The sequence below is a fragment of the Microtus pennsylvanicus genome, chromosome 14, assembly GCF_037038515.1.
Source record: "Microtus pennsylvanicus isolate mMicPen1 chromosome 14, mMicPen1.hap1, whole genome shotgun sequence".
Taxonomy (NCBI): domain Eukaryota; kingdom Metazoa; phylum Chordata; class Mammalia; order Rodentia; family Cricetidae; genus Microtus; species Microtus pennsylvanicus.
Window position 1 is genome coordinate 1905692 of NC_134592.1, and position 14555 is coordinate 1920246.

At 48.9% G+C, this 14555-nt stretch overlaps 1 protein-coding gene across 5 annotated transcripts in view; it reads right to left on the reverse strand.

The window, feature by feature from the left end:
• Positions 1-13735, reverse strand: part of Cdca7l (cell division cycle associated 7 like) — a 39109-nt gene extending 25374 nt beyond the window's left edge. For 4 of the 5 annotated variants that reach the window (XM_075947537.1, XM_075947539.1, XM_075947538.1 and 1 more), the window contains exon 1: positions 13509-13735. In XM_075947537.1, the coding sequence (XP_075803652.1) occupies positions 13509-13532 (24 nt within the window). In that variant the 5' untranslated portion in view covers positions 13533-13735. Of the gene's footprint in view, positions 1-10495; positions 10518-13508 lie in introns of those variants that run through there. The other variant, XM_075947540.1, reaches the window with a different exon arrangement.
• Positions 13736-14555: the final 820 nt, after the last annotated feature.

Here is a 14555-nt window from a genome sequence, read left to right on the forward strand (position 1 = left end):
TTATACTCAGACCCCGCAGTCGGTGAACAATGCTATCACAGAGCCATTTACTGCTCACGGCAGGGACCTAGTGGGGAAGCCGGCCAACAGATGAGGCGAAGGAGTCCGCACACCTGTGGGGGAACGCAGAGAACTGGGAATGACGAATGGCAAACACGTTTTCTGTGGAATCTACATGCAAGTTCATATCTAGATACGCAGGACATGAAAGTAGAAAGACTACGAGATGAAAGAGGTCTAACTGGAGGAGAAATAAGAGAGGAGAGGAAGGGGCCCAGCAAAAGGAAGTGACTATGGGGATGGGGGGTGAGTGTGTGGGGGTGAGTGTGGGGATGAGGATGGGGTGGTGAGTGTGGGGGGGTGAGTGTGGGGGGTGAGTGTGGGGATGAGGGGTGAGTGTCGGGGGGTGAGTGTGGGGATGGGGATGGGGGGTGAGTGTGGGGATGAGGGGTAAGTGTGGGGGGGTGAGTGTGGGGATGAGGATGGGGTGGTGAGTGTGGGGGGGTGAGTGTGGGGGGTGAGTGTGGGGATGAGGGGTGAGTGTGGGGGTGAGTGTGGGGATGAGGGGTAAGTGTGGGGGGTGAGTGTGTGGGGTGGTGAGTGTGGGGATGGGGGATGAGTGTGGGGATGGGGGTGAGTGTGTGGTGGTGAGTGTGGGGATGAGGATGGGGTGGTGAGTGTGGGGATGAGGGGTGAGTGTCGGGGGGTGAATGTGGGGGGTGAGTGTGGGGATGGGGGGTGAGTGTGGGGATGGGGGTTGAGTGTGGGGATGGGGGGTGAGTGTGGGGATGGGGGGTGAGTGTGGGGATGGGGATGGGGTGGTGAGTGTGGGGGTGGTGAGTGTGGGGATGAGGGGTGAGTGTCGGGGGGTGAATGTGGGGGGTGAGTGTGGGGATGGGGGGTGAGTGTGGGGATGGGGGGTGAGTGTGGGGATGGGGGGTGAGTGTGTGGTGGTGAATGTGGGGATGAGGGGTGAGTGTCGGGGGGTGAATGTGGGGATGGGGGTGAGTGTGGGGATGGGGGTGAGTGTGTGGGGGTGAGTGTGGGGATGAAGATGGGGGGTGAGTGTGGGGATGGGGGGTGAGTATGGGGATGGGGGTGAGTGTGGCGATGGGGATGAGTGTGGGGATGGGGGGTGAGTGTGGGGATGGTGGTGAGTGTGGGGATGGTGGTGAGTGTGGGGATGGTGGTGAGTGTGGGGATGGGGGGTGAGTGTGGGGATGAAGATGGGGGGTGAGTGTGGGGATGAAGATGGGGGTGAGTGTGGGGATGAAGATGGGGGGTGAGTGTGGGGATGAAGATGGGGGGTGAGTATGGGGATAGGGGTGAGTGTGGGGATGGGGATGGGGTGGTGAGTGTGGGGATGGGGGTGAGTGTGGGGATGAAGATGGGGGGTGAGTGTGGGGATGGGGATGGGGGTGAGTGTGGGAATGGGGGTGAGTGTGTGGGAGTGAGTGTGGGGGGGTGAGTGTGGGGATGGGGGTGAGTGTGGGGATGGGGTGGTGAGTGTGGGGATGGGGATAGGGCGTGAGTGTGGGGATGGGGATGGGGGGTGAGTGTGGGGATGGGGATGGGGGGTGAGTGTGGGGATGGGGATAGGGGGTGAGTGTGGGGATGGGGATGGGGGGTGAGTGTGGGGATGGCAGATGGTGGGGAGAAATGTATATTTGAATACATGTATGAGAATGTCACAATGAAACCCATTTCTTTGTTGCTAACCAAATATTTAAAACTTATCTTCTTCAATGGGTCGTCAAATGAACCAAACTGGGAGTCCTATATAGCACAGAATATTACGCAGCCTTAAGAAACAGACAAACTCTGTTAAGTCACCTGCTCAGTTAAATTGGCCGGCTGCAGAAAGAACAAATGGTTGAGTGGCTGTGCCACGGGTGCCGGAGACTGACCACGCCCCACGGAAACAAACACTAGAGTGGCTGCGCCATGGGTGCCCACGCAGAGCTCCAGAGACTGACCACGCCCCACGGAAACAACACAGAGCTACTTTTCATGCTGGAGCAGTTATGAGGGGAAAGTTATGTCTATTTTACCACAATTAAACAACGAGGAAAGACAAGTTTAAACAGGGAGGTCCTTCCTTAAGAGTGCAGTTTTCTCGAACTGGCCAGGTCCACTGTGGCCTAGCACCTCAGATGCACTGGGCTGAGAACCCAACCTCCTCCTTGAAGGCAGGCTCAGATATATTTGTACATGAGCCAGGGTTCAGCTTCGGGGCTGCATAGCCACCCTCAACCCCAGTACTCAGATTCCAACCCACAGCAGTGACCAGAGGGTCCAGGGCAGGGTCCAGCTTTGCTGCATCCTACCTAAGAAGTACTGATAAAAACCTGCTAAGTTTCTGCTTCTCACCAACCGCCCATTCCCAGCATCCCAAAAGAAAGAAAAGCTTCAGAGCAGTGGTTCTCAACCTGGGGGTCAAATAAGACCTTGAGAAAACACAGATGCTTACATTACAATCCATAACTAGCAAAATTATGAAGTAGCAACAAAAATACCTTTACGTTTAGGGTTGGCACAACACGAGGAGCTGTGTTAAAGGGCTGAAGCGTTAGGAAGGTTGGGAACCACTACTCTATAGGGTCCCATACCACCCTGGCTCCCGTCAACCCAAGTCTTAATTGAAATTCCATTTACAAAAAGAAACTAATAAGCTACCAAACATGCCTCAAAGTGCCAGCTGGCCTCCAGTTAGGTGTTTACTATTGAACATAAATCACTGTGAGGCATCGTTAAACCTTTACATCATACAATTAAAGTATAACTTTAATTAAGGCTTAGTTATTCTATCTCTCACAGATATTTAATTTACCCTTCCTATATTAAACTATAACCTACTAGCCATGGGGATCATATTCATCATCTACTACTTTTTTCCTTCTTAATATGGTGGGGAAGGGGGTCTCACATGCCTCAGGCTAGTCTTTAACTTTAGATTCTTCTGTCTCCACCTCTCCAATGCTGGGATTACAGGCGTGTCCTGATGTGGAAGTGTCATATATCAATCTGTTGATTTCATTGGTTAAGTAATAAAGAAACTGCTTGGCCCTCATAGGTTAAAACATAGGTGGGAGGAGTAAAAAGAACAGAATGCTGGGAGGAAGAGGAAGTGAGCTCAGAGACGCCATGCTCCGCTCTCCCGGGCAGACGTGATAGCTCTGCTCTCTGAGACACACGCGATGAAGCTCCGACACAGGATGGACGTAGGCTAGAATCTCCCTGGTAAGCCACCTCGTGGGCTACAGCAGATTATTAAAAATGGGCTAGTCCAGGTGCGAGAGTTTGGGCCAAGCAGTGTGTAAATGAATACAGTTTGTGTGTTGTTATTTCGGGGCATAAGCTAGCCAGACGGCCGGGGTGCTGGGGACACAGCCCCGCCGCTCCTATTACTACAGTGTCCCAGCAGGCTCTGTGTGGTACCGAGGGGTAAACCCAGAGAGCTCTGTGTAGGCAGAGGAAGGAGCCTGCCAGCCAAGCGGCCTCCCCGCCATACCCTTATCAAAGGAAAAGATCAAGATCCTCCTTTAAAGGCCACTAATTAAGAGCTGATGCTGACAGAGCCTCAGAAAATGTCCTGGACTCCAAGACCGAGTGAGCATTTCACCTAGAAACAGGCTCCACCTTAATACTGGCTAACACAACCCACCATCCTGTAAGGGGAAGTCCTGCACATATGAAGAAACCCTGAGTGGAGAAGGCACTGTTTCAGCTGCCCCTCAACATCTTTCTTTCTATCTTTCTGCTGTGTTGTTGGGTCTCACTGTGTAGAGCCATCTAGCCTGTAGCTGGACCAGGTGGGCCCTACACTCGGACTGTGCCTCTCTGCCTCTCGAGTGCTGGGTCAAAGGTGCAGGTCACCGTGCCCAGCTCAAACATAGTAATTCCTTTAAGTCTTAGGCGAATAAATTAGCGGATGTATAAGAAGCACAGCTCACGCTGTTTCCGAGAACTGGCTCAGACATGGATCACAGAGCTCAGAGTAAACCCAGGCTGTGGAGGCATGCTCTATGGCAAACACTTCAAAGTCCCAGGGGCTCAGGCTGGGAACAGCCAGGACAACAAAGGCCCTGTCCCTGCAAAGACAAGAGAATATAGAGAAAGGGAAAGGGACTGAAAAGTCCCTAAATTTCTCAAACTTCCAGAAGAAAATAAGTTAGGTAAAGTTATTCAAACAGAATCAAAGGCACAATGAAGACTTTATGTATTTACTTTGTGTGTTTGCATGAGTGTGTGTATGTGTGTGGGTGTACACACACACACGAGCATATTTGTATACATGTGAGGGTATGCATGCAGGTGGAGGCCAGAGGTCAACCCCAGCAGCCTCCTTCAACACCCTTCATCTTATCTGAGGTAACTGGTTCCCCTATTCAGCTAGACTGCCTGCCCAGCTAGCCGCAGGGAGCCTGCAGCCTCTGCCTACCCAGCACTAAGACTCCAGGTCCGCTTTGCTATCTGAACCATCTCCCAGCTCAGATTTTAATAATTCATAAATTACAACAAAACCTGTGCTCTTCAAAAGGGGGGTTTTGTGGTGTGGTGTGGGTGTGTGCCTATAAACCCAGTACTCAACCAGCTGGAACAGGGAGAGCACAAAGAGTCCAGGACCAGCCGCGCCGCGGCTACTCAGCAACTCCAGGACAATCTTGACGACCTCGTAGGTTTTGCTTCGAGAAAACAAAGGGGAAAAGCAGATAAGAAGATGAAATGAAAAGCCATGGGCTGGGAGACACATGTGCAGGTCATAGACCTGCTAAAGACCCACACCCAGAATAAAGACCCCTCGGAACTCAGGATCAAGAAGACATCCCAAAGGAAACACAGGCAGAAGACCTGAGCAGAACGTCCATCAAAGGCACAGACGGCAGGTGAGCACAGGGTGAGCACAGGAGCGGTGGTTAATGCGCCCGCAAAGGACTCGGGAATGAAAGTACAGTGAGATAAACGCTACAGAGAAGCCCATTCGTGCTTCACCAGAAAGACTTCAACACAACAACAAACAAAGAAGAGCTGACAGTGAGTAGCCAGCACCCACCCACATGCTGCAGGATGATGCGCAAAGCAACAGACGGTTTAACAGTGACGGTGAATACCCATTTACCATCAACACAGCAATCCTACGCACACTCACACAACTTGTCTATATTTCAAAACCAATACACAATGCCAATCAACAAGGCATAAACAAAAGTTGGTATCTCTCTAGACGAAAGAACACATCTGAACGATAATAAAAAAGGATAAATCCGACACACACCCAGAAAAATGTCAAGTGCACTATGCCAAGTGAAACGAGCTGTGTCCTGCATGTCTCCACTGGAAGAATCTGGAAAAGGAAAAACCCGAGACAGTAGACATCAACACCTGCCTAGGGATAGACTCGAGGGCTTCAAACAGACAACAGGGGATTTCAGAGACTTACACACCTGGAGTGCCTGCCAAAACCCACAGAACCACACACTAAAGTCGCGAACTGTTTTGAATCAAACCCTAATTAATAAGGAAAAGCATACTGTACAGGCTGATTTTGTGTCGACTTGACAGAAGCTACGGTCATCAGAGGAAGGAGCCTCACTTGAGGAAATGTCTTAATGAGATCTCAACAGGGGAGGGCCCAGCCCATGGTGGGTGCTGCCATCCCTGGGTTGCTGGTCCTGGTTCTATAAGAAAGGCTGAACAGCCATGGGAAGCAAGCCAGGAAGCAGCTTCCCAACAAGGCCTCTGCATCAGCTTCTGCCTCTGGGATTCTGCCCTATTTGAGTTCCTGTCCTGACTTCCTTCAGTGATGAAGAGCAATGGTGAAGGGTGAACCTAATAAACCCTTTCTTCCCCAACTTGTCTGATGGAGGAAGGTCATTGGCTAATAAAGGAACTGCCTTGGCCCATTTTATTGGTTAGGACATAGGTAGGTAGAGTAAACAGAACAGAACGCTGGGAGGAAGAGGAAGTGAGCTCGGACTCGACAGCTCTCCTCTCGGGAGCAGATGCCTCAGAGAGAGACGCCATGCCCTGCTCCTGGGCAGACACACACGATGAAGCTCTGACCTAGAATCTTTCCCGCTAAGACCGGTGCTCACAGATTATTAGAGATGGGTTGATTGGGATATCAGAATTAGCCAGTAAGAGCTAGAGCTAAAGGACCAAGCAGTGATTAAATGAATACAGTTTGTGTGTTGTTATTTCGGGCATAAGCTAGCCGAGCAGGCGGCTGGAGTGTTGGGGACGCAGCCCCGCCGCCCTTATTACTACACTTGTCTCTTGGCCATGATATTTTGTCACAGCAACAGAAACCCTAATTAAGACGTACATATACATACACACACGCGCACACACACACACACACACACACACACACACACAGTACAGGTGAACAACACAGATCACCCAGAAATGGATCCTCATACAAAACAGAAGAAAAGGTCCTGCCAAGGAACAGTGCAAAGCTGGCTGCAGAGGAAAAGTGGCTGCCACTCTCAATCAGATACAAGGTTCAGCAGTCATCCACCAAGGAAGACATCATCACTGTGTTCACATATAACTTCTTTCTTAAAATTAAAAAGAAAAACAAAAGTTGCACTAAAGATCTGCCACAAAAAGAATAAATTATCACTAACACTTGTGGGATATTTTGCTTGCACTCTGACACACCCAAGACTGACAATAAAGTTTTCTTTGAATCAGAGGGTGCAGCTAGCAACTAGCTGACCAAAATCAGTCATAGAGGTTTTGGAGGACCAAGGACACACAGAGAGATACAGGAAGTAGTAGGATGGGCTTAGAAGGATTCTCCCCCTTTTTTGGATGGGGGGGGTCCACTGGTCACTTCCCCACAGGTTCTCTGATCATTCAGGACCTTACCCTATGTGACTCCTGGGTTGTTATTCATAAAGAATAATCAGGTAAACACTTCCAACACTCTAGCATAAGGAGTCACAGATGCAACAGGGGGCCAAAGTATGAGATCAGTGACTAGGCAACACCGAAGATGCTAAAAATGCTGTGTCCTTGAATCTTTCAGAGTCCCGGCAACTAAAGGAAAGGAAATGAAAACAGGTTCTCACCTAGGAACACTTGCTTCCATTCTGAGGACCTGTTCAGTACCGGAAATATGTGACAAGACAGACACCACTATTCAGAATGTGCAACAAACAGGTTCCCCTTCCCTAAAACCTTGGATCATATATGCCCAACACACACAAAGGAATAGGAAGAGTGACTCACTCAAAGAAATAAATGGGCTGATGTAAATGGAGACCAATAGTTCATTTCCCAGCCACCCAGACCTGAAATAATCATACAGGAACATTGTTTGGTCAACAACTCAGGCGTATTTCTAGCTAGCTTTTATATCTTAAATTAACCCATTTCTATTATTCTGTATTGCCACAAGGCTGTGGCCTACCAGTAAGGTTCCGTCCCGGTCTGTCTCCTTTGGCAGCTACATGGAGCCTCCCTACATAACTCCACCTATTCTCCTTATTTATCTCTGTTTGGATTTCCCACTTGGCTTTATTTTGCTATGTCACTGGCTAAAACAGCTTTATTCATTATCCAATAAAAGCAACACATATACAGAAGGACACCCGACATCATCTCCCCCTTTCTGTCTAATTAAAAAGGTTTAACTTTAACATAACAAAACGGGTATCAAGCAAGAGTTACAGTTACAATATTTATTTGTGAGTCTAAAGTTTCATTTCTAATTTATCTTTTGTCATAACTAAGGACACCACTACACACTACACACACGTCATCAATGGAACACTACAGACATCCAGCATACACACACACACACACACACACTACACACACGTCATCAATGGAACACTACAGACATCCAGCATACACACACACACACACACACACACACGTCATCAATGGAACACTACAGACATCCAGCATACACACACACACACACACACACACACACACACACACGTCATCAATGGAACACTACAGACATCCAGCATACACACACACACATACACACGTCATCAATGGAACACTACAGACATCCAGCATACACACACACACATACACACGTCATTAATGGAACACTACAGACATCCAGCATACACACACACACACACACACTACACATACGTCATCAATGGAACACTACAGACATCCAGCATACACACACACACACACACACACACACACACACACACACGTCATCAATGGAACACTACAGACATCCAGCATACACACACACACACTACACACACGTCATCAATGGAACACTACAGACATCCAGCATACACACACACACACACACACACACACACACACACACGTCATCAATGGAACACTACAGACATCCAGCATACACACATACACACACACACACACACACACACACACGTCATCAATGGAACACTACAGACATCCAGCATACACACACACACATACACACGTCATCAATGGAACACTACAGACATCCAGCATACACACACACACATACACACGTCATTAATGGAACACTACAGACATCCAGCATACACACACACACACACACACTACACATACGTCATCAATGGAACACTACAGACATCCAGCATACACACACACACACACACACACACACACACACGTCATCAATGGAACACTACAGACATCCAGCATACACACACACACATACACACGTCATCAATGGAACACTACAGACATCCAGCATACACACACACACACACACACTACACATACGTCATCAATGGAACACTACAGACATCCAGCATACACACACACACACACACACACACACTACACACACGTCATCAATGGAACACTACAGACATCCAGCATACACACACACACATACACACGTCATCAATGGAACACTACAGACATCCAGCATACACACACACACACACACACACTACACATACGTCATCAATGGAACACTACAGACATCCAGCATACACACACACACACACACACACACACTACACACATGTCATCAATGGAACACTACAGACATCCAGCATACACACACACACACACACACGTCATCAATGGAACACTACAGACATCCAGCATATACACACACACACACACATCATCAATGGAACACTACAGACATCCAGCATACACACACACACACACACACACACACACACACGTCATCAATGGAACACTACAGACATCCAGCATACACACACACACACACACACACACACGTCATCAATGGAACACTACAGACATCTAGCATTAAACTAAAGGCCTCTGGGCTCCTCAGATATCCAGGTCTGTTGGACAGTACTGAAGACAGCATGGTTAAAAGACCAATCAGACTACTATGGCAGGGAACAACACTGGATGGAACTCTCTAGAAAATGAGGTCCAGAGAGTAGGGTGGGCAGAGTTCCATGTCGTCATGTTACTATATTCATACACCATATAAAACTTAGTAAAAGTGTTCCCATGTAAAAATTAATATTCCCAAACTGATTTTTATATAATCTGGTAAGGCTCCCCCTGCCCCTCCCCCCCCAAAATCAAACACACTAGAGGCTCACACCTGTCGGGCCCTGACAAGCCAGCTGCTCTAGCTGAGGAGTGAAGGCGTCCTGACAGTCCTCACAGCCAAGCAGCCAAGTGCACTGCTGTGCCCCCATATCCTTGACCCATTTTACAGTGTTAGTGACAACACAAAGCAGGCAAAAACTTCAAGTCTCCCTCAGCTCCTCCTGACCTCAAGCAAGGGACAGACAGCAGTTCTGAAAACAATCCCAGCTAGTGGGATGCTGTCAGTTACCCTGGACAAAGCAGCACACTTAGTCTCATCTTTACAAAGAGATAACACGATCTACTTCACAGAGCTGCAGGGAGAATTAACCTCCAACTTTAGGGACCTAGCACCACATGACTCAGAAAAGGAAGTGACCATTTCCATTCCTTAGGGGAAGAGAGGGATGGGTCTGGGCTTCTCAGGGCTAAAGCAACAGAGATGGAAGAGGCTCAAAGGACCTGACAGTCTTCTGATTTAACAATGCCTGGGAGAAACACACACACACGGGACAAATGGTCTGACAACCATGAAGAAAATCAGGCGGGAAGTATCAACTGTTAATCAGTCACAAAGTCTTCGCAGTGAGAGGCCACAGCTTCACAAGTGTTTCTGGACACAAAGTGCACATGGAAGATAATCTTTTCTGAGGGCTAACCTCAGCTATGTTTACTAAAGATTCCTCTCCTCCATCCAGTTCAAAACATTCCCTGGCCACTACTTTTTATAAAGTAAAAGGGAAATTAAAAATCCTACCAATTCTTATCACTCCTCACTAAAGCTAGAAGCCTTTTTACAAACAAATCTAGATGTTGGAGGAAACATCCCTGAAGTGTTAAGAAGAAAGGAAGCGACTTTAGTATGCAGGGAATCCAAAGAGCTCACCGACAGTCTCGTTCCTGCACTCTAAACACTGGTAAATTAGCTCAACTCGCTGGCTCCTGCTTTTGTCATCATCAAATCAAATACCTGTGACCCCCAAGAAGTCAATCTCACATGCACAGACTGTTACAGTGACAAATCCTTCAAAAATCCCAGATGAGCCCTGTGGTCAGTGAGCTTTGGGCACTGCAATTTTAAACCAGAAAACAGTGAGGTCAATGCCAGAAAGTGTTCTCACCACCCCATCAACAGCATGCTTCATGCATATGCATGAGAACGCTCGGTATCATGTCCTTCTCAAAGGTTCCAACCTGCAAGCTGGAGACACAAGAGTTGTGGGGACAGCGACAGACATTCAGACAGTGAGCCATACCGTGGAGTTCAGTGCGGAACGGCACCCTCACCTTGAGGTGCACATGGGTATCCTATCACTCCAGCTACAGTGTAAAGACACAGTGGCCAGCCAACAAGGACCCCAACCCCAGGGTGGGGGCTGGAGATTACTGTCCGAGGACAGCAAGTCTAATGCACAGGTGGCAGCGAAGCAGACGTGAGAGTGGTTTGGAATGCATGTGGGGGTCTCCCTGGCTCCAGTCTGGGGAAACACCTTGGGAGTGCTGTGCTTTCCAAAGCATGGAAATTCTATTTACTTCCTGTGTGAGATCAGAGTCACTGCCTGCTGGGCTCTGCTACTGTGCAGCCACGGAACCTCAGGCTCTAGAAATTTAACATCTCACTGCCTGAAATGGTCACTGGCCTGCCCACTGCACAGACACACTCAGCCCATTTCAATGAAAGACTCTAATTTGTTCAAATTACAATTATGATAAGTTGATAAACAGGAAGATTTCCAGAAGAAAAAAATCATCACTTTAGCAGAAGGAGAGAGAGCACGAGCAAGGAACTCAGGACCGCAAGGGGTGCACCCACACACTGAGGCAATGGGGATGTTATATTGGGAACTCACCAAGGCCAGCTGGCCTGGGGCTGAAAAAGCCTGGGATAAAACCAGACTCTCTGAATATAGCGGACAATGAGGACTACTGAGAACTCAAGAACAATGGCAATGGGTTTCTGATCCTACTGCACGTACTGGCTTTGTGGGAGCCTAGGCAGTTTGGATGCTCAACTTACTAGACCTGAATGGAGGTGGGGGTTCCCTGGACTTCCCACAGGGCAGGGAACCCTGATTGCTCTTCGGGCTGATGGGAGGGGGGACCTAATTGGGGGGAGAGGGAGGGAAATGGGAGGCGGTGGGGAGGAAGAGACAGAAATCTTTAATAAATAAATAAATTTTAAAAAAAAGCAAAAAAAAATAAAATCATGAACACATGGAAAAAAATAAAAAATAGAAAAAAGAAAAAAAAAGAAAAAAATCATCACTTTAATTTGTGCTGCCAATTAAAAGGCAAAAAAAAAAAAAAGACTGTCTTACATATAGGAATTTGCCCCAATTGCTGTTCAATGGGTAGGATGTAATTTGTGAATTACCTCCACATAGTAAGTAGTTTACTATTTCAAAACTATCAAAATTCAGCCTCATTGCTTAACAAATAAAATATTCACTTCCAGCTACACAGTTTTGGACATCCTGAATTTTCAAAGATCACGAATACAAGAATCAAAGCTGCAACAAACTTTGCAGTAAAATAACAGGTTTTAGAAAGGACACAATAAATTACATTTTTTTGAGGACAAGTTCAAATCTCTTCCCACTGGGCTGGAGCTGGTCTGACTGTCCAGTACACAGAGCCCCATCCCAGCACAGCTAGGAGGCAGTATTCACACAATGGGAAGAATTCTAGCACTCAGAAGGAGGCAGGAGGGTGGGAGGTTCTAACTGCTGTTTCAGTTGGAGGTCACTCTGGGACCAATGAACTGTCTGGAAAACAAAACAATTCTTTCCAAAGGTGTTAAGTCCTGGAGAAGGATAGGTTATGTGTTTTAAAAACAGCAGCAGCAATAAATCTAAGCCCGAGTTTGGCTCAGTACTATTGTTCTGGCTTTTATTAACTCCCTTCACTGGAGAAACCTGCTAAAATACTCTCACAAACGTCCACTTTCAAAAAGGCATTCTGCAGTCACCAGCTGGACAAAGTGGGCACTGGTAGCTAGATAGCTGGCCAGTTTCGTAAATTGCCAGCATTCAGTTAAGTGCCAGGCCTGAGCAGGTCAGGTCCAGCAAAGCCAGGGAGCTGCTTCTCCAGGCCCAGGCAGACTACAGAGACGGACCCTGGCTGGAGGTGTGGTTGGAAGGGGTGAGGGGACAAGAAAGGCAACTTCATGAGACATCCCAGGACTCAGGCACAGAGGGATGGCCGATTCCTTCTCTTTACAAAGGTGTTTTTAGCTCATTTTTTAAAAAAAAAATGCTTTGCTTTCCACTACATAAAAAGGTGTGTGTCCGTTTGGGTTTCTTGTGGCTGCTGTCGTTTTTAGAGACCCTGGAACTGTAAACTAACAGAAATCACAACCCCACTACTTCCTGACCGTTCGGGAGACTTCGTAAAGTTTCAAAACTTGGCTGGGCCCATAAAGCATAAAGGGTTTGCGCTTTGCGTTTGCGGAAGACTTGAAATCTCGAAGTTCTTAACTTGGTCTAAAGATGTTACCATTGGCCCCAAGTGGTAAATTCCTTTAAAACATTTATGAAAGTTCTAGAAAAACACCACAGCAATTCCTTTTAAACTCCATTACCAAGATCGGGATACTATGAGTCTCAAACTTGTTTTGTTTTGCTCTTAACTGCTTTTTTCTTAATCTTCCTGATCTCTGTGCCAGTTCCGGCAAGGAAGGAGGATAGCACGTTGCCCTCCCGTGCGCCCCTCCCCCAGGTCTGCGAGCTCAGCGCCCCATTGCTCCCAGCCCGCAGCTCCTAGGTAGGCGTCCCCCATCTGAGCATTAGTGGCAGCCGCCAGGCCTTCAGACTCGGAGCGGCGTGGCGGGAGCCATGCACACACCTGCAGTACCTAAGTTCGCAGCACCGTGCACTCCGCGTGGATCCGCGTGGACATCCCCACGCCAGGAATCCAGGCAGGGCAGGGCAGCGGGATGGAAAGAAAGCGGCCTAGGACAGGGACTGGGGGTGGGGAAGCCTCACCTGGGAGCGCGTAGTCTGCTCCATCTTCCCTGCCGGGCTCAGCCTGCGCCCTGCACGCGGCCACCCGGGCTGGCGCTGCCCCGAGCACGCAGCGCGCACGGAGTTTGCCGTGGAGCAGCGCACTGAGTTCGGACGGGGGGACCGCGCCGCGCCGCGCGCTCTGCGCAGCCTCGCACCGCCTCGGGCCACGCGCCCGCACCCGGCCTCCCCACCTGCGGTCCCTGCCTCGCGGCCGGCGCGGGAGCGCGCGCAGGGTGCGCGCAGCCTGCATAGCGGGGAGTGTGGGCGTGCCCGGGCTTCCCCCCGTCGCGCAGGGCCGCGGTGGAGCCGTCCGCACCGGTTCGCGCGGGAGACTCGAGCTGGGGCAGCACGCGTTTCTGAGTGGACCCGGCCCACTAAGTCGTACAGCGCCAGCCTCTGGGGCCTCAGGGGCTGAGTTCCAGTAGGGTTTGGCGGAGGCTACGGAGCTGGTTTTATTTTGTTGTTAGGAAGGGCGGGGTCTCCGCGACTACAAAACATTGACTTCCCAGTTCACAGCAAAAACAATCACCCAAGTTTGCTCACCCTGGGCAGAGGCGAGGGGCGCACCGCACACTGCACGCTAGACCCCATCCTGTTAGCCAGAGCTTCCCACTAGTGACTAGCATCTACTACTCACCATGGAAACGCTGGGCTAGGCCTGAGGACCAGGAATGAACAAAAGTCTTTTGCCCACTAGGTTGGACTTTATGGGCCAGGAGCCATTACCCACCCACAGGGTAATATGAATAACTATACTGATAATTCAAGTGCCGTGGTGATAATTATGTCATTTTATCTCTTAATTTGACAGATAATTGAAATAATTAGTAGTCTAATTCTTACCACTGATTAATAGTGCTAAATGTACTAATGAAAGTGCCCAGACAAGTTAGATGCCATGAGGTAAAAACTGTGGTAGTCTAGTGGTCTAGAATGGGTAGGGGCTGTGAAGACTTAGAGCCCTGAGGGAGGCCAGAAGCAAGCCTCAGAAGCTGGAAAATGAAATGTCTAAAACTGTAGCATGGG